The sequence below is a fragment of the Homalodisca vitripennis genome, chromosome 7 (genome assembly GCF_021130785.1).
Source record: "Homalodisca vitripennis isolate AUS2020 chromosome 7, UT_GWSS_2.1, whole genome shotgun sequence".
In the NCBI taxonomy this organism is placed as follows: Eukaryota; Metazoa; Arthropoda; class Insecta; order Hemiptera; family Cicadellidae; genus Homalodisca; species Homalodisca vitripennis.
In genome coordinates this window covers 27,524,937-27,549,744 of record NC_060213.1, presented here as the reverse complement: position 1 = coordinate 27,549,744, position 24,808 = coordinate 27,524,937, and the positions used below count along the sequence as shown (strand labels likewise).

At 33.9% G+C, this 24,808-nt stretch overlaps 1 protein-coding gene across 1 annotated transcript in view; it reads right to left on the bottom strand.

Moving 5' to 3' along the window:
* LOC124365756 (geranylgeranyl transferase type-1 subunit beta) overlaps positions 1 to 23,814 on the bottom strand; it is a 35,228-nt gene extending 11,414 nt beyond the window's left edge. The window contains exons 1-5 of the mRNA XM_046821755.1: positions 23,579 to 23,814; positions 18,550 to 18,677; positions 17,824 to 18,040; positions 13,922 to 14,054; positions 12,498 to 12,617 (exon numbers count right to left, since the gene is read on the bottom strand). Coding sequence (XP_046677711.1) covers positions 12,498 to 12,617; positions 13,922 to 14,054; positions 17,824 to 18,040; positions 18,550 to 18,677; positions 23,579 to 23,691 — 711 coding nt within the window. The 5' untranslated portion in view covers positions 23,692 to 23,814. The remainder of the gene's footprint in view (positions 1 to 12,497; positions 12,618 to 13,921; positions 14,055 to 17,823; positions 18,041 to 18,549; positions 18,678 to 23,578) is intronic.
* Between the last annotated feature and the right edge of the window lie 994 nt (positions 23,815 to 24,808).

The following is a 24,808-nucleotide window of genomic DNA, read 5'->3' as shown; positions in this document are numbered from 1 at the left end:
CAATGCCAAATGGATCATCTGTGTAAAAAAAAAACTCAGCTCAGGCCTATATGTCTTGCAATGAATAAAACAAATTAGCAATGAAAATGTGACAAGAACCATGTACTTCGCTCTATTTAACACCACGATTAAGATAAAAAAAAAACCTATCCAAGATGGCCGACAAGTAACATTTAGTGAAAGTGACCTCTTATTTAAGTGCAGTATTAGTAGTGATTAATCCAACAAAAAATCACCACAGTGCTCACAACACTAACAACTAACAATGTAAGTTTGTTCCATTAAGAAAAAACTACATTTTACTCACCAGAAAAAACACAATTTCCAATACAAGCCAGGGAAATTTGTTTCCAACAGATTTAAGCATAATTCTAATAAAAAGCAACTAATTCAAGAAAAAGTACTATTCAAACTATTATAAACCTCAGACAAAGCTGTTTTAAGCAGAATTAATTAAGACAAATTTTTCAATGCAAATAATTACTAAGATATAAAAAAATATGACACATTGGCAGTGACGTAGTAGTGCCAGCAAACATACTCATCCAACTCCAACTCATCACTTCCTCCAACACAAACAACAAGTGTGGATGCCGACAGACTGCTGGACAAAGTGTGTCACTGCTGAGCGTGAGTGACCTGACACCTGCTGCTGACACAACAGCCCTGACCTTGTCGTACATACTGTACACACAGCTGACTGTACAATCTCATTGACAACAGAAGTAGCCTCTTTTACAACTTAAGGATTATTTCTCATAACACACTACAGCATGACCACTTTTAGACTGCCAAAATTAGTCATAGTCAGACAAAGTTATTAAAACTGTATTCCAGTATCTATTTTAACAATCAATATTTTAAAAAAAATTGACAGATAATCAGACAAGTCTTTAAAACTGTTTTCCTTACTACACCAATTTTCAATTAAGAATCCAGTATTTTTATTTAAAAAAAATGACTAAATATCCTTGTGGAATGTGCACAGTAGGAGTCAAGCACAAAGGAATTTTGTGTACTGGTGTTTGTAACCAGTGGTACCATTCAAAATGCTTGGATTGGCCAGAAAAAAAGTTCTCAAGCTTTCTAAATTTGAAATAGAGAACTGGAAATGCAATAAATGTAAACTGAAAATTTCAACTACAGATCTTACTTTGGATACAGTTAATGACCAACTGAACAAACTCTGCTATAGGAGTAATACAAGAGAAATTACTTAACGTACACAACTTAGAAGAAACGGATTTGGAAAACTTCTCTCTCGTTAGCTGCTGAAGTTGGTAATGCCCTACTAACGGAAAACCAAAAATTAAAGCAGGACTTACTTGATATGACACTTAAAAACACAAAACTAACACAGGACTTTGAAGAATTAAAAACCTACTCTGAAATAAACTACCAATCACAGATTGAAGAGCTAGAAAATGACAGGGAAAAATTACTAAACAAATACAACAAACTACTAGTAGAAAAATTTAACTTGTATTGAAAAACCAATTAGAAAAAGAAAAAGAAATCCGGATGGACCTCACTAAATTATTTTGAAGAACAAGATAAAGAAAAGGAAGAGACCATCTGCAAACTTCTAAATGAAGTCAAATCCCTCACTCAGTTCAAAACAAATCGGACTAGCCAGGATCGGGAACCTAAAAACTCTCAAAGATATGGAAACCAAACTAGCAACACTGAGACACCGATATAAGTCCTAAAAGCCTAATCTTTGTAGAACTAGTTCACATAAAGAGACGGCAAAGACCAAGCTGAGGAATTTATGAAGACTATACAAGCACAACTGCAATATACCACTTTCGTATCCTAACTGTCCTAGTAACTCAATATCACAAAACTGCTCAGCCAATGATGACAAAGGTTAGTGATGGACAAATCAATTGTAAAATATACAACCACTCAGATTTTCAGAGCCTGACAGCAGGATCGAGACTCAAAACACTACCCCAGGAATCAGCCAAACCTGTAGACAAAAACCTGAATACTTCTGTAACAAATACTGTGACTAAAATTATCAGACCCATCAACCCCAGGAACCAGCCAAACCTGTAGAAAAAAACTGAATACCTCTGTGACAAAAGACGTGACTAAAAAATATCAAAACTGCAACCCCAGGAACCAGCCAAACCTGTAGACAAAAACTGAATACTTCTGTGACAAAAAGCATGACAGAAACAACAAAAACATCAACCCCAGGAACCAGCCAAACCTGTAGACAAAAACTGAAGAAAACTAACACAACATCATCAGTTAGGAACAAAACCAACTATTTTAGCATCTCTTTACAGGCTGCAAAATATGCTGCGGGTAACAATACCTCTCTAACCAAGTCCAAACCTAACACCGCTAACATTAGAAAAGAAACCACCAATGACCGCAATAATTCGTCCAGACAACGAAAGTATTGAGGAATTCTTCATGAAAAACATAGATTTTTTAAAAAGAATCAATAAAATTTCCTGAACAAACCAATCACACTGCACCGTACCCATGACATGGCCTCTGCTACTTCACAAGCAACATCAGTGACTCCCCCTACTGAACTAGACCAACACCACATAACAGCTGAGACAGAAAGAAATACATCGGTCCAACCCTTTTTTAGACCATGTAAGCTCAATAAATTCACCATCCATAACAAAACTCAAAGCAAAATCAGGACAACTACTTTTCTTCCACCAAAATATGGATAGAATGGCAAGCAAAATTGAGCGGCTAGAACACCTGCTGCACAATACAAATCCAGATTTTATAATACTGACAGAACATGGTCTAAAAAAAAGGGCACAATAGATCAAGCCATAATAATAGCTGACTACAAAACTAATCAGTGCTTATGGCAGAAGTGAACACATTAAAAGGAGGAGTCGTCATATATAAACATAACCAAGTTTCCTATAAAACCGAAAGCGTAGGGTTAGAACAATACAGTATTGAGATGACTTGTGAAGTATCAGCTATTAAAATAAGAATGACCAGAAAAAAAATGCTTATACTTACTTGGAGTGTACCGACCACCAGGATCAAATTTTGACAATGTACTTAAAGTCCTGTCTGAAGCTCTGGACAAACTACCGCTGAGTGCTAAAAAACTTGTTATGGGGGATGTAAACATTGATAATCTTGATGAGACATCAAGAGAACGCAGTGCATTCAACGAACTGCTAAGGGGATATAAACATCCAGAGATTAGGACCTCCCACCTACCAGGAATCACCGAAATCTCTATATCCTCAATAGACATAGTATGCTCAGATCTGGATCAAGACATGATAAGTGTAGAAGTGACTATCACTGGGCTATCAGACCACACTGGACAATATTGTACAATAGACATGCCAAAAGAGACCATAGGAAACATATATAATTCACAAAGAAATCTTACACATAATAATCTCCTTAACTTAAAAGAACCGACTGTCTATGGAAACTTGGGACTCCGTCATTAATTCAAATGAGGTAGACAAAGCATATTTCCACTTTGGCCACATCTTTCCAGTTTGCACTTGACTGGACTTGCCCTAAGGTGAGATCTCGTGCTAAGCAAAAAAAGGGAAAAATGATTACTTTATACCAGAGAAATGTCCATCCTTAAAGAAGAATTCCTGAAAGCACAAGATAAGTTTTTCCTAACTGGAAATCCAGATGACAAACAGGCTGCCACTGAACTTAAGAAAACATATGACCAAAACTTAAACAGTCAAGACAGGAGGCAAAATGCTACATACATACAACAAGCAGATAATAAATCCAAAGCTATCTGGAACACTGTAAACAACGAGAGGCAAAGGAAGATAGGCGCTGAAAAACTACTAAAATAGAAATATATCATGACGGAGAGAACTGTTGACAGATACTGAAAGAATAGCTAATTGTTTTAACGAGTATTTTGCAAAAACATAGCTGAAGAAACGCTTAAAATAAATTACATAAACAATGATTCAGTCCCAGCCACTCAACATGTCGAAGCAGTTTCTAAGAGAAACTCTAACAACTTTGGAACCAACCACAGCTGATGAAATGTACAAAAATTGTAAGGTCTCTAAGGAGTTCATCTTCTTCTGGAGTAGATGAAATATCAACAAAGATCCTTAAATGTTGTGCTGATGAACTAATAACACCCCTTGTAAAAATCACAAATTTGTCCATTCAAAAAGGCATTCTTCCCATCAAAATTAAAAATTGCTAAAATCTATCCGAAATTTAAACAAGGTGACCCTCAAAACATTGCCAATTACAGACCTATCTCTCTTCTCCCATCAATCTCAAAACTTATTGAAAAAGTAACTCTTATTAGACTCTAAAGTATCTAAGAGAGAACCAAATACTAACTGACAAGCAGCATGGATTCATCTCTGGAAAAATCTACCACAACTGCAATTATTGACCTAGCTGAATATATAATTGACAATATGGAGATCAGCAACACTATCACCAGCTTATACCTTGATCTCAGTAAAGCCTTTGATTGCCTTGGACATGAAACTCATATTACTAAACTTCAAAAATGTTGGTATTAAACAAAACAGCACTCAGTTGGTTTTGAAAGCTATCTCAAAGGACGAAAGCAAATAGTGGAACTAAAGGAAACAACCAAGGGACTCACACAATCACTACAATCTCACCCCCTACCAGTGAGAAGAGGAGTTCCACAAGGCTCGGTCCTTGGACCAGTTTTGTTTATTTTTATTTATAAATGACTTTCCAGAACACTTGAGAGAATATTGTCAAATGATCATGTACGCAGACGACACAGTTCTGCTTGCAGCAAATAGAAATACTGAACAACTGGAAATTAACACATACATAGCTTTCAACATGGCTCAAGAATATACAATGAGAAACGACCTCGTTCTCAATGAGAAAAAAACAAAACAAATGACTCTAGGCAGTAAAAAGGCCCTTGTAACTGAACTACCAAATATCCAAGCAGCTGATGAAGTTAAACATCTTGGCATAATACTTGACGAGAAACATGCGCTGGAAAAACCATATAGACAGCCTCTGCCTAAAGCTTAACTCAGCATTGTTTGCATTAAAGAGAACCAAGACAACTAGTACTCATGAAGCCACGAGAACAGCATATCATGCGTTATTCGAAAGCCACCTGCGTTATGGAATAGCAGTCTGGGGTGCTTCTTCAGCTGGCAATCTCCACAGAGTTCTGGTGATGCAGAAAAAAGCAATAAGGTTAATGGCTGGAATAGGACCTAGAGAGAGCTGCAGAAACATCTTCAAAAAAACTGGAAAATATTGACAGTAACATCCATTTACATCATAGAAACCATACTTTACTGCATAACTAAGAATCCTCCAAAACAAAGAGATCTCCACGGCCACTACACTAGACAAGCAGGGGATTACACTCTACCAGTCCATAGAACAGCATTATACGAGAAAAAAAAAAACCATCATATGCTGGAATGAAACTGTTCAACAAGCTACCAGATCATCTGAAAGACAACCCAAGAGCTATAAAGAGAACCTTACGGTGTTGGCTGCAAGACCACGCATACTACACGCTTGATGAGTTTCTTCTCATGGAATGATGAATTTTAAAAAGACCTCTCGTTTAATAATACAATTCATTTTTAAAAACTGTTTGACTCTGTAACATGTCTTGATGATGTTGTTAATAAAGAATATTGTCTATTGTCTATTGTCTATAAGAACTGAAGACGATTGCGCAAGATGGCGCCGGGTGAGTAAAAATCCAGTTCTGTGAAGCTTGCCCTAAAAGAGTTACAAATAGCTCTGGGGGAATTAAGTGTGAGGTGTGTCAAAAAGTGGAATACTCCTTCTCAAAAGGCGAAAAGCCGAATTTTGTGTGTAGTAACTGTGAACAACTACAGGAGCAACGTAGCAGTGCAGTGAGTAACCTTATTTCAGAAACTGTTTCTGAAAACTTTCACGTGAATTGTGAATGTTTTGATCACATCAAAATATTGACAGATCAGATATTTGATCTAACTAAGAATCAACGTGAACTTAGTAATCTGTTAGGTGTATCTAGGGCTGAAAATGCTAAACTTGTTTCTATCCTGAAACAGTAATACAGAGGCCATTGGTATCATTTTAACAAATAATTCTAACCATTTAACTTATGCTAGTGTTCTAAGGTCTAGCGCTGATAATTTAAATTCTTTGACGGTGATAAATAAGTTTAATGAGGACAGTAATATTAAAATTGATGGTGCAGTTTGGTGAACAAAACTTGACTACGGCAGTGAATAAACCTGATTTCTTGTCTGCTGGGAAAATCAGAGAATATAATCCAATGCTACCACTGCTCCAGTAAGTAAGAAAATAACTTCTGGAAATGTCAAACACAAGGTTATTCAAGTCGGCAGTGGTTGGCACTGGCTGTGAAATCGGAGAGGGGCAGGCTGGGCTACATGGAAATAACTCGATGCTCAACCCAGTATCGGTTAATTCTACAGCATTGAGTTCGGTTTCGGCGGTCTGTGGTGTTGAGGAACCAACTGATTATGATGCAAGGGAGCCTGAAAACGAATCGTCTGAACCAAGAAGGGATAATACAAATAACGTATTTGTAGAGATTAATTACAAAAAACGTAAAATGCCGGGTCAGAGTAGCCTAGGACAGGTAAAAGATGTATGTTTTTGACTGGTAGTGCTACTGTTAACAGTGATAAATTAAAAATTGTTGAAAAAAAACACATATTTTCTTATCGAGACTTTCTGAAGATACGGAGTGTGAAGATCTAAGGCAAATACTTGAAAGACTGTTCTGATGGTGGTAATTTTGAAGTAACAAAATTAAAAACCAGGTACCCTGGCTACAGTTCCTTTAAAATCGGCGTTCCTCTGACACTCTGGAACAAGGTTTATGACCCAGACTTTTGGCCAATGGGAACATATGTGAGTCGATTTAGGTACCCACGTAAAAATGCTTCAGTACCTTCTTTTTTGGATCCCAGTCAAGGGGCAAATAGAATAAAATAGATCTTTCACTTTTAGGTGATGTTCTGGAGCAAAATCCTAATAACAATTCAATAGTAACTAAACTTTGTGTTGATAGGCCTAACCTGAAAGTTACATCCTGTGATGCAAATACAATAATTGGGTGTAATTTTAATTTTAAATTGACTTTTTGGAATATTTGTAGTTTAACCAATAAACTCTGTAGCATTGAATTATTGAATAACCAACTTAATTCTGATGTATTGTGCATTGCGGAGCATTGGTTAGCTTCCTCTGAAGTCCAGCATTTGGTTAATTCCAGAGTATAGTATTGCAAGCTATTTTGCAAGGGAATATCACTTGCACGGTGGGAGTGCTTATTTGTGTCAAGCAAGGTATTGAGTTCTCCATCTTGGACTAAGTTCTTGGCTACTCGGAGGAGATGACTTGTGAGTTGGCAGCTGTTGTGCTCCCTGTGTTAAAGACGGTTGTTGTTGCGGTTTATAGATCTCCTGCAGGTAGTCTAGCCTCTTTTTATGGAAAGTTGCATGATGTTTTTGCTTTTTTATACTGCATCAAAATGAACATTATTGTAGTTGGGGGACTTCAATGTAAACTTTATGGCAGACAATGAAGAGACCCATGAACTATTAAACTTAATTGATAGTTTTGGATTGAATGTGACTGTATCAGATATCACGAGGCCAAATACCAACTCTTGTGGAACTGCGGGTAGCTGCATTGATAACCTACTAACTTCCCTATATCCAGATAGAGGACAATCGTCGGTGCTCCATAATCCTGCTTCTGATCACAACATCATCTTCTTTGTTGCGGATATCGAGACTGATGGATCTACGGGAAGTGGTCTCATATTAAAACACTTAACTAGACCTTTGAGCTTGTCTGGGGTATCCTTTTTTATCAATTATCTTAGACAAATTAACTGGTTAGATGTATATAGGCTAAATTTTAAGTATCAATATAAAGTTTAAAATGTTTCTTGACCTTTTTTATGGGCCTTAAATTGTGCTGCTCCAATTAAAAAATTGAAATTAAAAGCTAAAAGTTCATGTACTAGATGGTATCATGATGGTCTTGTTAAACTTAAGTCTGAGCTGGATAGGTTATATTTTATTACTCAAAATACAATTAAGGATAAGAAGGATGTAAAGGCAAAAATATAGAAGTCTCAAAGCAGTGTACAAACGTGAGATAGACAGAGCTAAACTTTTTGTCATAACAATAGCATAATAGATAGATCCAAAAATAAAAGCAAAGCTGCTTGGGGCATAATAACAAAATCAGCCAAAGTCAACAGCAGGCCAGTTCCCAAGTCTCATTTTCTCAAACCTGACACTTTTAATGATTTTGTTGTCTCTTCTGTGGAAGATACTTGTAAAAACATTGGTAATAGTACCTATGATTATTTTTATTATCTTGACAAGTCCTGTAACTCAGAGACTATAAATTTTAACTTTAGTTTTAAGGAAATTAAGGTGGAGGAAACCTATGGAGCTATTTTTAGCCTAAGCAATAGCACATGTTTTGATGTTTTTGGTATCAATGCACATTGTACTAAAAGCTGCTGCCGAACATATTTGTGAGGTCTTGACTTACTTGTTTAATGAATGCATTAATAGTGGAACTTATCCTGATATATTTAACCCTAGAAGTGTGGAACCAGCATATTTTATGTCGGTTGTAATTTATGTGTGTTGTGCGGAACCAGCATATTGTATGTCGGTTCAGTTTTTTCATTAAAAATAATTATTTATCCTCAAACAATCACCATGTTTTTGGTATCATTGCAATTGTGAGATTGCACTCTACAATTATCATAAAAACTTTTATTTTCTAAACTTCAATATTACGGTCGTGGTGAAATGTTTTCTGAAGAAGTCATCATTTGAGTTGAATTTCGCGGGTGGCCGGGTCAAAGAAATGCGTCATTTTAAACCAATCACAGCAAGTTACGTATTGCCTGCAAACAGTGTTGCATATGTCAATAGACGCGGAATGATGAAATATTCTTTCTTCCAGTGGCAAACAGAAAGTCATTAGAACGAATAGTTGATTTACTATGAATATTCTAAAAAGGGACAATTTTAAAGTTGTAAACCAGCATATTTTATGCTGGTTAGTATAATAACATTCACACAGTTATTTATTGTCAATAAAGAAAATAAAGAAAAACAGTGTAAAGTGAAAGAAACGATCTACCGGTACAATCTTTCAACGGTAAATTTAGTTCAGTAGGTTTCCGGCAGTGCGAAACGAAAGAAATGAATCACGGCGTCGCATCAAGACCAACCCAACCCATCCCTGTCGCCATTGTTGACCATTTTGTTTCACCACGAGCTTATTTTTTTACCGATTTTCATAATTTAGGTCTCTATTTTTTCAGGTTTGAAATACTCAACGGCATAAATGCAGATGAAATGACAAAAACATTATAAAAACAATGTTATTTTTAACTATAATATCTATTGTTTATATATTGTCAAAAATTTTACAATGCAAAGGTTTTACAATATTTGACGCACAACAAATTATTCTTTACTCAATTTCAAAAAATTTATTGAGTGTATTCTTTCAAACATTATGTGCTAACATAATATAACAAGTAAAAAAAATTTAAAAAAATGTTTTCATATTTTTTTTTTACATTGCAAACCAGATTATTTTTTATGAGTAAAATTCTTCAACGTGCGACTGTTAACAAAAAATGTCATAACTCAGTTCCTTCTCAAAGTATTTGAAACATATCTTATATTTTTATTTTAGCTAAACAAACATAACGTACTAAGGGTATATTCAAAAATTACATATAAACATAAAGTATAAGTGAAAATTTTTAGCTTGTTTCTAAATTTTGTTACAAAATGTTTTCATTTTTCAACAGATTTGTTTTTGTAAGCTTATAATAAAATAATAGTTTATTTTTTTGTTGTTTACTTTTAGTGTTTTCAAATAGCATGTATAATTTACAATAGAAAAACTGTTTTTCATATAAAATATATAGTCACATTTGGAGGTAAAAAAAAATGAAAAGCCCAAACCCTTGTACATTTTTGTAAATTTTCGCATTTGTAAAAAACAAATAGCAAAATTACAATTTTTGTTTAATAGAAATTTTTTAATATATTTTCTAATTTGGCATAGAATTCTCTACATTTTTATACATTTAACATTTTGACCTTACTGTAATATTTCAATACCTTACAGAGGTCCAAACTTGAAATTTTCATATAAAACTTTTTGCAATTTCTCATTATTTTCATGAAAATATATACTAAACCAAAGAATATCAAAAGATGTATTACTATTTCAAATAGTAAAACTTCTGAGAAGAAAAACGATATATAACATATATGTTTTCTTGATATTAAGTATTTTTTATGAATTTTTTAAAAAAACCCTTGCAACACGTCAAAAATGGACTAACGTTTTATCTTTGGTAACATGGACACACTTCTAGGGTTAAGATTAGTAAGGTTATACCTGCAAAGGTCCTATGGACAAGCATTGCAACTATAGACCTATTTCTATTATTCCAGCTGTGTTGAAGGCCTTTGAGCGGTTGTACATGGGCAGATTGTAGATTATTTAGAGTCAAATAAGTTGTTCAGTGACTGTCAGTTTGGTTTCCGTTCTAATCGCAGTACCATAAAAGCGGTTACAGGCTCTTGTAAGTGCTTGTTTTTGATGGCCTTGAACAAAAAAATGTTGTTAATTTTAGAAGTTATGACCTTTCAAAGGCCCTTTGATACTATTGAACATAGTATTCTAGCCCATAAACTGAAATTTTATGGTTTTAATCAATTAGCTTTAGATTTTTTAAACTCTTATCTGACAAATAGTTGTGTATATTTAAATGGCTCATATTCAGTAACTAAACCTGTTAACTTTGGAGTGCCGCAAGGCTCAATACTGGGCCAACATTATTTATTCTTTATATAAATGACCTCCCAGGAAATCTAAATGACAGCTGTGTAAATACTTATCTCTTTGCAGATGACTTGGGGCTATTGGTTAGTGCTGAATCAGCCTTGGACAGTGTAAATAAACTTAGCGATAAGAATTCTACTGTCTTGGATTGGTGTTCTGCAAATAAACTTTGCATAAACATTGAAAAAAGTTCAAAACCTACCTCTCAATTTGTACAGTAAAAGTAGCGAAAATAGTATGTATTAAGTTTCTTGGAATATATGTTCAGTCGAATCTCAAGTGGCATGATCATATTAACTATATAGCCTCTCGAGTTGCTAAAGGTGTTTTCTTAATTAGGGCATTAAAGGGCACAATTTCAACTGATTATTTATTGTTTGTATACTATGCTTATGTTCATAGCTTTATCACTATGGAATCACCTTATTGGGGCAATACACAGTATGCAACAAAAATTTTTATTCTGCAAAAAAGGGCTGTTAGATTGATTGCTGGTGTATCTAACAGAGAATCACTGTAAAGCTTGGTTTGCAAAGTTTAATATTTTAAACCCTGCCATCTGTTTATGTATTAAGTGTTTTGATGTATGTTAAAGATAACGTGAATGACCTTGTTAGCCTTAGTGATAACCATAACTATTTTACGAAAAATAGGAATGATCTGTTTGCTGATGAAGTGTAAATACACAAGCACGCAAAGTAGCTTTAGGTATCTGGGAATCAAAATTGTACAATGCTTTACCTGCACATATAAAAAAATTATCTAGGCCTAGGTTTGAAACCTCCATAACAAACATGTTGCTTAAGAAGTGTATATATAGTGTAAATGACTTTTACAATGCTAGTATAGTATGCTTCTTTAACTTGTTTCACATGTTATAACTTGTTGACGTTGTTATATACTATTGTAGTGTCCTGACAATAAATGATTTTATTTGATCTGATTTGATAGTCTGGGGTAGTTTTTGTAAGACAAACTTGCAAAGAATTCTCATTCTCCAGAAGAAAGCAATCCGGATACTGACAGGATTGGGACCCTGGAACTCATGTTGTATTTAAGAGTATTTAAAGATCTTAAAATTCATACTGAGGTAGCACTTTTCATTATTGAGAGTGCTCTGTATGCTTACAAACAAAACTTGAGCAAAGGCACTGACATCCACAGGTACAACACCACAGTCGCCAACAACTACACTCTGAAAGCCCACAGACAATCTTTGAGAAGCAACCAACATATATCGGTACCAAGTTCTTGAATATTCTGCCAGAGGAAATGAAGAGGACCAGTGCTGCTGAAGTAAAGAACATTACCAAATGGCTTCTTGACAGATCCTACTACACTATTGAGGAATTTGAGAACTGGAGAACACAATAACTTCAAGAGTAACCAAAATAATGTAATTAACTATGTAATTTTGTTTTCTTTTTCTCAACTAAATGTTATATGTGATGCCAAAACCATTCTCCATGAATATGTAAATAAAGATATTTGTCTATTGTCTGTGATTTAATAAACAAATACAGGGCTTCTGTTATTCGTCCCCAACTAGACAACAATTAGAACTATTTGACACAAAAGCTGCACATATAGTTAAGATGAATGTTTATCCTTACCTGTTTATGAGTGAATACATCATTTAGTTTGCCCATGAGAGCGAGTGCCGCAACAGCGCAGTACGTCACACCCCCGTGTGACTCCAAGTCCGGCCCAGGAGCTATCCCGTAGTCATACGACTGGAACACAATCATCACTACTGAACAAATGTTACCAAATGACGTTTCACTCATTTTAACAAATAAAATACTAAACATGAATTATTAAGATTGCTTTTTATTGGAAGAATATGTATTTAGTTAAAGATATATTATATAGGAATTTGTTTAACAAATTTAAAAATCTCTAGAATGTAAAGTGATGGTATTGTAAAAATGTTATATTTTCTAAAATATGCTTTGCACAAAATCCTGTAGCTTAATTTAAATATAACCCTGATTGTTTTTTTCTGTAGTATAAAAAAATCTTGATTTTATTAGTCATCGCCAGAAAATGGTGCTGTGTCTAGTTAGAGAAAAAGTAGCCATTAACAATGTTGTACTTAAGTCTGTTAATTCAGGTAGAGTTTTAATTGTAAATAATGCTCTACTTAGTTTTAACTCCTTGATATGTGATTGCCAACTTAGAAACTGTCTAGATTTACTCGTAAAAATGTTGTGCTTTCTGAAATTTGGCAAATTTCTCCATTTGAGAATATTAAATTTGCGTAAATATTTAATTTCAACCAGTTGCTTTCAAACCAATTAAACATATCAAAGATTGATTGCAGAATATTCTAGACAGGCATAATTTTTCCTCTTTGAAGAGGGGTTGTATCATCAGCAAATAGAATAATTTTAGATATTAAGAGGTAAACCATTTACAAATAATAAAAACAACAATGGACCCAAAATGGAACCTTATGGAACAACAGCGTGAATCTCCCACCAGCTAGAGTAAAATACTTTGCCCCAATTATCATCTATTTTGACTGTGATATCTCGATTTCAGATAAGTTTGAAAAGATAAATTGGAAACCTCTCTGAACCCGTAACATTCCAATTTTTTCAGTAAGAGGTCATTATTTACACAATCAAAGACCTTGGGACATGATATATTATATACCAAGCACCCTCCATGATTCATTCAAAGCCTCCACAACACATACGAAACAAGGTCAAAGATTGCCATTTGTGTGGATTTTCTCCTCTGAAAACCAAATTGTTGGGAGGAAATAAGGTTGTGTTGTTCTAAGAATGCAGCTATATCATTGTACACAATCTTTTCAACAACCTTGGAAAAAGCTAAAAGCAGTGTTATTAGCCGATACCAGTGCATTTATCCAGAGTCACCTCTTAAATAATGGGTTTATAACTGTATATGTAATTTTATAGGAAAAATTCTAGTTTTGAAAATTATGTCAACAATATATTTTAAACTAAATTTGTCTAAGAAATCTAATACAAAAGATTGCTTCTTGTGGATGTTACAAAAGCTAACTCACCATACTACGAGTGATGTACGAGATTGTCTTCTCTATGTCCATGCCTGACCAGTCGTCCAGCATGTAGCAAATACAGGCAGCGCAATACACAAACCTCATATCGTTCTCGCTGCCCGACAAGGTTGCGCAAAAACTGAAAAAAATTTATTAAAAATTGGATCATTATAACCCAGTTTCTTCATGCAATTTAGCCATATTAAGATACATAGTAATCTTAGTCTACTAGAATCCTGAGTATGTAGAAATTTAATGCCATTATAAATTCACGTTTATTTATCTATTTAACGAACAAGTGGACCTAAAAATTACCAAGTTGACCATAACAGAAGCGTTGTGTTTCTGACAACTGGATGATTTCGGCCAGAAATTGTACAGAAGGAAGCATAGATAGAAAGTTATTTTAACAGACAGGCAGGACTTGGATGAATGGTGATGCCATCGAAAACATCCAGGACGGCAGTAAACAGAATCCGTGCTCACATATAATCTTGTTTGGCTGATCAAAGGGAGGAGTGGTAGGCACTAACTACACTTGAATGCCAAATTTAATCAAAATTGCAAAAGTGCAAATTCATTTAGTATTGGCACATGGTTACTGAGGAAAAAGTCATCTATTTTATTACTATATATTAAATGTGTTTAAACCATATAACCGTTAAAATATGAATAATATAAAACAAATCCCAAAACTAAACTAAGTACATTTTCAATATTTTGTCAAAATTTAACTTTTGAACCCAAAAAATATTTGGCAGGGTCAAAACACCCGACCTTCTGATACAATTTTATCTCCCAGGATTCCACAGCTAATTAGCAAATTTGCAGTGTTTCAGTTTAAAAATTAATATTAAATTTATTTGTGCTCCATTTTTATTCATTTGTTAATGTTGCTTGTAATAAACTGTTCTATAATATAATAATTTACTAAAAATTATATACATATATATATATATATATATATATATATATATATATATATATATATATATATATATATAAAATTCTCCATTTCAAAATTTCCATAGGAAAATAATGAAATGAAAAAGAATATTTTTAAATTTTTCAAATTTATTATGAAATAACATTACAAAAATTCTCAGAGAATTTATATATGTTTGTCTTAAACGCCATTTAATAATGAACCTAACATTGATCTCATAATGCAATATGGCTTTCTAAAAATAAAAAAATAATTCCAATAACATAATATTTATATACTGTTATAAAGGTTGTATACGCTACTGCTATATAACTACTATTGAATCAATTTGGATAGCATATTTTTACACTTCATTAGCATTGAAACACTAAAATCTAGGTTATAATATTGACACATTTATGAATTTGAGAAAAATTCACATTTATATTGCTCCTCTAAACTTTAGCTCAACGTTAAAAGCGGAGCATCGGATGCATGAACCGCACTAGACCATTTTAACTACAAACCCAGCTTTCATTATTATTTTATATTTCATGTAAATTTGTAATACATTTTTACTTATAACATTGACATAGCCTACTACGGATGAATACTTCTGATAATGACCTTTCTTAGTCAAATTTATGTGAAAGGATTGATGAACACTCAGACATGATAATCTATTCTCACGAGGAGTGCTAGAATTAGAACACTAGAATCATCATCACTGAACTCACAGAGACCAACAGGCAGTTACTGCTAACTTTAACGCTGAGAAGCAGTAATGGCATACCAGTCAGCTGGTAAAACGTTTTCTGCCAGTGATGTAGCAATAATACTACTATATTTATTCGGTTAGTATTATTAATAGAAGATGATTTAAAGAGTTATAGAATGAAACCGTGCTTTATGTAGAACAAATCAGCAGCCAACTACCTACTCTTGGCTCAACCCATCATTATAACACCAGAAGCTGCGATAAGCATGTCCCTTTCACAGGTTAGAGCTGTTTCCAAAGAAGTCATCATATGCTGGAATTCAATGTTTCTATTGACTCACTAGTAATTAACGCTTTTAAAACAAAAATAAAAAATTGGTTGATTAGTCAAGCATTTTATAGTGTAATTGAATTTTAAAATATGAATTTCTCTTCTGTAAAATTTTAATCCAAGATGTTATGTAAAAACGGGTTTCTTACTTGAATGTTTATATTTATTTGTGTGCTTAATTTATTTAAGTTTTTAACTTATTACACGTATTGTTATACATTTTAAATGTAGGTATTATAAGTATTCACTTTTGTTGACTATAAATATATTTTATTTGACCCATTTAATTTGACATGTAACCTTTAATACCTACGATTAAGGCTACACTAAGGCTAAGTGTAATTTTAACTATGTCTATTGCAACCACTGTTGATTAATGACAATAAGCATATTTCATTTCAATTTAAGTAATGAAAATAATTTTAAGGAATTTAAAAACTATTTAAAAGAGTACAAGGTGAATTGATCTTTATATTCAATGAAGAATCTTTTTGAAAAATTATAAAAATTTAAAATGTTAACCCTTTTAACCCCAGCCATTAAATCAAGTGATGTGCCAGAAATCCCAAGCCATTTTCAGACAAAATGTAAGAGTTTAGTAAAAAATTCATAACTCAGTTATTTTTTAAGATATTTAGGTAATTCTTTTTTTGTTTTACTTCTTTATACATGTAGCTTACAGAAATATACAAATAAAATTATTATTTCGAAATTAATTTTTTGTACATACATATACATATATAAAAAATAAATAAAAATGAAAAAAATTTCAAGTTTGATCATGGAAACCATATAGATAAAAAAATATTTGACACAAAAATACCCATTTACTTTATGATATATTTACTCCTTAATAAAAGGAAACAAAAATTATAGGCCTACCTTTTTTACAAGTGGAGTAACATCAATTTTAGTAAAGCTGTGTAAATTTTTCTTTTTGCAATTTCTGGGCAAGGCAATGTAACAAGACCTTTGAAATTCACAGTACTTAAAATAAACATAAAAACCAAAGTTATTTCTGACAAAATAACTAAAACTGTTCATAATCTAAATTTAAAAAAAAGTTTTAAAACAATATTTACATCACTACAAAATGTAAATTTTCAAGATATCCATCACTCAAATCGCCGTCACTAATCACATCCACACCATTTGCAACTAGGTCACTAATTAGTGTATTTTCACTTACGGGAGACTTTGAACGATGTCTTTTACTCATTTTGAAATCAAACAAATCTGTCGTACTTTACACTGCTTTAACCTAAAACTGTGAAGAAAACGGAATATTCACAACCACGTGATATACAGCTGTCTGCAACAAGCGTGAGCAGTCAGTCGAGACAAACTGCAATTGCTCAGTCACAGACGGACAAAATACGAAGTCAAACCATTACAAAATAATATATTTCGATGCCAAATATCTTTTTGCACAAGTCTGTGAAATTTCAAAGCATTTGGTGAAATAGGTGGCCAGTAAAGTAATAAAAAGTGCACGTCCGCACTATACGGACGTCGGGGAGTTGACGCCATTTTTATGACGTCCGTATAGTACGGACGTCAGGGTTAAAAGGGTTAAGCAGTAACAAAGCAGAAAATGAAAAATGTATTTATAACGAATTAACAGTATAAGAGTAAGAATAGCATGTTAAAGCAATATCTTTAGAAAAATAAAAAAAAAATATATTGACACCATTCATATTGTACCGTGTACTTTTATTGAATAAAGTTGATTGACTGAATACATTGAGCAGTTGCTGAGTATCAACCGTAAAAATTAAGTAAACAATTACGACTCCATTAATAAAGAGACACGTGAATGAGTTGTAATATATATCTTTTATCAGTTGGAGGGTAAAATACATTATATTACGAAAGGAGTTTGAACAATCTAATATAATGCTGTAAAACGCCATTCCAAGTGTAAAATATCTAACCTGCCATCATCCTGCTGCAATGCCCGCACACCCTGTATGCAGGCCTGCCTGTCAACCCGCGAGAGGTCGTCTCCCAGGATCACCAGGGACCCAATTCCTGTATAGGTCATAGCTAGGTGGCCACACGAGTACAGAGGGATGCTGCTCCTCTCTCCGTTCTCGTTGTACGTCAAAGTGTTCGACCCTTGGAACCCGCACCGCTTTGTAATGTCCACCTCTGGAAAGTTTACAACACGACTTGTACTATATGCACACCAATTAAAGGTGGAAATTTTTTAACAGATACTACTGAAGCTTGATCTTATACATTATTCAGATTTTATGTTTTTTATGTATTTTGCTTTTACATAAGATTAAATTTTTTTCGTTTTGACACTTTACTAAATACAAGTAATAAGATTAAAATTTTTATAAGTTTCGAATAAAGATGTTTATGAAAATGAAGCGTTTTATTACTTTAAGCCTCTAATAATGAGCTACAAAGAAATGAAAAAGTTTTAGGAGTTTAAGTTTTTACAAAATATAATTTTTGGAAATGGATGGTTAATATTGGAAAGACCACATTATTTTATTTTGACTTGGGGAGTCTTCGAAAGATATCTCCACTAAAAAGGGTAAAATCATATTTTGCCATCAATCACCAAAATATGGTTTTCATAATGTAATATAAAATGTACATGAGAAAAGTAAACGGTGGGCGTTACAAAACATTAATCGTAGGCTTACCATGATTATTAGGCAATATCTGAAGGCTATATATCCAGTCACAGATCTCTTTCTTTTTGGCAGCTGACAGTTCATCAACACCATTCAGTATGTCCAAACCAGAAATTGCAAAGAATGCTATAGTTAACCTGGAAAAGTATTAGTCTTTAAAAATATATTCTCTAAACATACAATAAAATTCGTGCGATCATTATTGAATTTATGACGTTAATTATAAAATGTAATATTGATGTTAACTAAACAATACTATACATAAAGCAGCTATGGTGAGAAAGGCTAATTCGATGTGAATGTTGAATTTAGCTCCAGTTCACCTTCCTCTTACATAAACCATCTGAAATCTGATGCTGTTGCAGACTTGACTCCTGAAATCTGGAGTCATGTTCGTCTGAAGGGATCCAAAAATAGTTGGTGACGAAGAACGAAGACACTCAAAACAAATTTTGTAATCAACAATTAATTGTACATGTTGATCCTAATTGAGATTTTCATCAATAGTCGACCTAAGAATTTAGTACTTGACTTTTTGTTACTACTTGGTAGTTTATTAAGATTGTTGACTCAATTCCTTTTCTTGAGTTTTAAAAGATATATAGTTTGTTTTATTAATATTTAATTTTAATTATTTTCATTTAAAAATATATTATTGTTATTCAATTCCAAATATGAAAGCCTCCCTATCTCATCTACTGACTTAGATGATGATTTGAGGTTTCCATCATCTCTATAAAAACAAGTTTTCCTGGGAAATGTGTTTTAAACAAAGGTGCATATCTTTCAAGTAATATAAGAATAGCAATGGTCCTAAAATTGATCCTTGCGGAACGCAATGTTTAGCGCAAAAAAAAGACAGATAATCTTGATGTTTAATGTTACACAGCATTAAATACGGCCTATCAATATTGCCACTCAAATGACCTTTAGTTAACCCAGAGAAGACTAACCAACTAGCTTTCAGGAGAAGATGAGAAGCCCCAGCAATTCCTGAAGTGGACAGAAAACCCCAAGTAAAGTTTCTGGGAGTCATTGTTGATGAGAGCCTCTCCTGGACACAGTATATTAACAATCTCCTTCCTCTTTACTTTTTGTGATAAAGCGAATAAAATCAATAGGAAATATACAACTAACTGCAAGAGCAGCTTATCACTCTCTATTTGAAACACAACTTAGATATTGATTAGTGGTGTGGGAAGGAATCTCTGCAAGTAATCTCTAGAGAGTATTGGTGTTGCAAAAGAGGGCTATAAGAACCTTATCAGAGCTAGGCTTCCGGGAAAGTTGTAGAGAAGCATTTATAAGTCTGAAGATCATGACTAGCAAACTTCTACATAAAAGAAGTTCTAACATAAATGTAGAAGCACACTTATATGCGAGAAGTTTGTGCCAACAATATTCTATACAACCCTATTAAAATTGGAGGACCGAATACTACTGTAGAAATTGATGAAAGTTTATTTTCTCGTTGTAAAAACAATATTGGATGTGTACTACCACAACAGTGGGTGTTTGGAGGAGTGTGTTGGAAAAGTTGTGTTTTTTAGTAGCATTGCTGAACGTTCCGTGGCTCAGCTGTTACCCATTATTAAGGAATAAATCCGACCAGGGACAACTATTATATCAGACGAGTGGCAAACATATAACGGGATCTACAAATTAGGTTATAAACACTACACAGTAAACCATACATACAATATCGTAGATCCTAACAGTGATGCACAAACACAAACAGTTGAAAGTACTTGGCGTCTGGCAAAACAGCGTAATAAAAATCAGTGCGGGACCAGTCGTGCAATGTTCGAATGTTAAACTCATACTTGTGCAAGTTTATGTGGTGGCGGAGACACAAAGGAAAGGACCTGTTCGAGGAAATAGTACGCAATATCGCAGAGTATTGACCTTCTTTATCAAGTTAAACAGGTAACTAACTTCAATATTATGTATAAAAATAACGGGAATGCATTTGACAAGATTTTAAATAGTGGTATACATATAACGGAAAAGATCCTATATATGTATATATTACACTACCGACCAAATGCAGAATGCATCAGAAAGTTATTTACGATGGAGGTTAGTGAAGTGTGGTTAATTAATGATCTGTAAAATAACTACACTCCCGAACAGTACCTTCCATAGTTCCCCCTGAGATACGAGCACAATAATAACGTAATCAATTAATCTGAAACATTTTGGGTTTGCCTTAAGATAATGTAACACTAGAATCACGACAACACAACTAAAAATTAAATAAATACAAAAAAATCACAATGTGACATAGATAAGTCAAGGACTATGAAACAAAACAACGTAAGGCTCCTCATACATTTTGGATGATGTAGTTGAATCAGCTTGGATTGTCCAACCAATAGTAACATGTGCGGGGAAGTTGTTCGGACGAATAGTTATTTAGAGAACTAATAGGATTTCTACCAGCCGTCGTCCAACCAATGCAGCTCTAACAGAGAAGACTGACATGTGAGGAATTCTGCCAGTTCGAAGATGGACAGTGACAGTATTACTTCAACCAAGGTTTTGATGTGACCGTGATCGTCAAAACATAACCACACCAACTTTGTTTTAACCTAAATAATCTGATGACCAATCGGAACGTGTGAGGAGCAATTGTTCACAGACCAAAACCGAGACAGTCGGTTGTCTGATTTTAATCGTCGGAATGATCGTTACATGTATAGGAGCTTAATGCGACACATGGTTAGAACTACTGGAGAACCCCACTACACTAAACTAACTTACTACAAACGGTAATTTTGAGCAATTACTTGGTCAACCCCAAACTTTTTCATATTTAACTACGGTCATAAGGATGTTCTCAGAAAGCAAGAAACATATAATTCAAGCCCCGCAAGGCCGTCCTACAGGTTGCCAAGCGATAAGAAGGTTCAAAGTCCACGCGATAACAGTGGCTTGCGGGAGACGCGCGGAAGGCCAGTTGTGACAGTACCGTTATGGCTAGTGGTTCCTCCGATAATCCTATTTTATGTGACGGGTGTGAGAACATGTTACTTAGTTTCACGATTTCAAGTGAAGATCAAGAAAAATTAAACCTTTTTTGTACGAACACAGCGTTTTGCAACGCACCAAAGTTTGCCCTCTAGAATTTGATATTTTACTGATAGGTACTATCTCGAGGGATGTTTTTCTTTCGTTGCCATCAGTGCGGGGCAGCACCTACCGAAGTCCGCGCTGATGGCCGGAGGCCAACTTGATAACAACTAATTAATTTGTAGCTCGAAATTTAAGAAAAACATTGTTCATTTGGATCAAAATTCTGCTCATTTCAGTATTATTTTTAATTTACATTAACTTTCCGGGGCCTAGATTACGTTTTTTTAATTTCACATACATCTCTAGATTATCGTAGTAAAATATGAAAAAGTTTGGGGTTGACCAAGTAATTGCTCAGAATTACCCTACAAACACTATAGTAACCACTCACTGTTCACATAGTAATATTCAGGTGATACAACACCTGCATGTCGTCGATTTTTATGGATCACGTCATGTAAAATACAATGTTTGGTATTAATCTACTCCTAACCCTCGAACAGGCAGAGTCGTAATTTGTAACACATTGAACATCATCTGCTAATTATGTCATTTTCTGAACAATATTCATTCAAGTAGTAAAAGTTATATTACTGTAATCAGCAGATTCCGTGCCTTCTTTTCATGTACTCACTTTTATACATCAAGTTAGTTTCTTTATAGCCTATTTTATTGCACGCTAAAAACTAAAGATATCTTATGCACTTTAGCGGTTGTTGTTAAGTCAGCTAAATTCTGTACTGTTTAGGTTTTTTAGTATTTTCATTGTGTATTATGAGTAGACGTTTTCTTGATCAGTTAAACAACCTGGACATTTTAAATTGAAGGTATTAGTCATTTTTAAGAGATGCAGTTAAAATAAATAACTAGAAAAATAGTTTCAAATTCTTTTTAAAAAACAACAGGTGGCCAAAGTAAACAATTACCGTTTTTGTATTCTTTAGTTTCGGTATTTTTAATCGATTATTTGATAGCCTTGTCTGATTCTTTTATGGTAGTGGCCGCTTAGGTATTTATTTACATTAGCGTGACCATGGAAAATGGACTTTTTTTCATGGGTTGGGCATTTATAGCCAAGTATTATTATAACAGGTGCATATGAACTGGGGGGAAAGTATATTATTGTATTATATTTATGCCTTTCGGACATTATTGCGTTAAGGAGCAGGGGCATCACGTGATCTGGGATTCGACTTTTGCAAGCTCGAGTTAATTTTTTTCTAAAAGAGCACTGCGCAGCGGGCAGGCATCGTTGACAGGATTAACGTATTAGTCAGACTCGTCTTTACGAATTGCTTCCACGTGAGATACCGAACATCCAACATAAAGGTGTGCCATTACCACTACTTCAAAATGGCGTCCCTTCTTTATTTGAGAAGGCGCGGAGTATTACCAAACTTTCAAATATGGATAGTGTTACCAGAGGTACGATAATTTTATGCGCCGGTAAGATACACGATGGGTAGTTATTATCGTAACATGAAAGATTTTTGACAAATTTATACAAGTAACAAACCAAAAGTTAATTATAACATAATTTATTATACGAACATAACATACTTTTTCATTAAATGTGTTTGGTACGATTATTTTATATGAAAGTACGATAATTTCTCGTTGTTGGTATGATAATCGGTTTTTAAAATCTGGCTATACTGAGTTTGAGCAGATGCGGAGTTATAGGAAACTGTCAAAAACGGAGTTTTCAGAGGATTTAAAAAAATCGTAGCTCCTTTGATTTTTTTCTTCAATATTGTTTTCATAAAAAATTGTAGTTTTCAGGAAAAAAAAATGAACATACCTTTCCATGGTCACGTTAATGTAAATTGATACCGCCGCTTATTATACTGCAGCCAAGAAATGTAGATATTCTGTTTGTGCAGTTATTAAAAACCCATATCTAATATTAAAATGATAGACCTAGGGGAAGACATCTTAGATATCAATAAAGTGAATTTCTTACCTAGTGGCATCAAAGTGTGCTAAACTACTAGGAATCATATTTAAATGGTGCATGAAATACTTAATATGCTTTGCTTTGGACAAAGGTATAGGGTTATTGTTAAACATTGTCATTCTGTCTAGATTAACATATATTATAACTTAACAGTGATCGTTGTATACACAGTTTATAAACACAAAAGTAGAGTACTAACAGAACCTAACCTCAAACATATAAAAAACGCAAACTAAGATGAGTCACTTTTTTGTTCTATCTGTATGTACTCAGAGACGTTTGTTTTGTATCATGTTATCTCGCTGTTGTTTAAAGGATGGATGGACATATTGTGCATGTAATTTTTATGAAATGTAATTTTAATTAACTCTTCACTGTGGTTGGATAAATAACAAATATAATAGTTGTTGTTATTTTAATCAAATCAAGAGATTCGAATATAAATTTTCCTGGGTTTTTTAAAAATAATCTTTTAAATTGTTCCAGCTTTCAAAAAGGGAGATAAGCTGTTACTTCAATTTTTTCTTATTTCTACGTGCGTATTTTTAAACATCTTTGATATACAAACAAATAATTGATTTTTAATTAATAAAATATTACATATTACTGAAAAATATTGAAGACTATAGAATCAACTATCTTTAGTAAGATCAGTAGAAGCCAGTGTGCCTCAGGATTCGGTCCTTGGTCAATTTTTTGTTTACCTTAGCTAATAATGTCCTTAATTTGCAGTAACGAAATTAATACAGTAATTTATGAAGATGAGAACATTAGTTCTGAAGCAGGTAATAGTATTATTAAATTACAATTATTGGTGTGGTATATTTAAGGTCTAGAAGCAGACTTCGCAGATCGGCATAGCTGTCATGACTCAATGGTCCCCTGTTAAAACGATTTCCCCTAACTCGATGTCCTCTCAACTGGCTGACAGAGCATCACATCCAAAATCATGGACCATACGAGAACCTCTGATCACGTAGCGATCCTGCATCAGAATGAATCTGAAATACGTAAAATCTATTTATATGTGTTAGAAAACATGTGGAGGAAGTGGGAGTCCACCCCCATCCAACAATATCTGCTACTGATGACACCGGTGGCTCAACAAGCCCCTCCGGAAAATAATAGGTGGTTCTACACGTCCATCCGACGAGGTACCGGTGGCTCAGCACATCTGTCCGGTGACTCGCGGGCTCTACACGCCCGTCCGACGAAGTGTGGTGGTTCAACACGCCC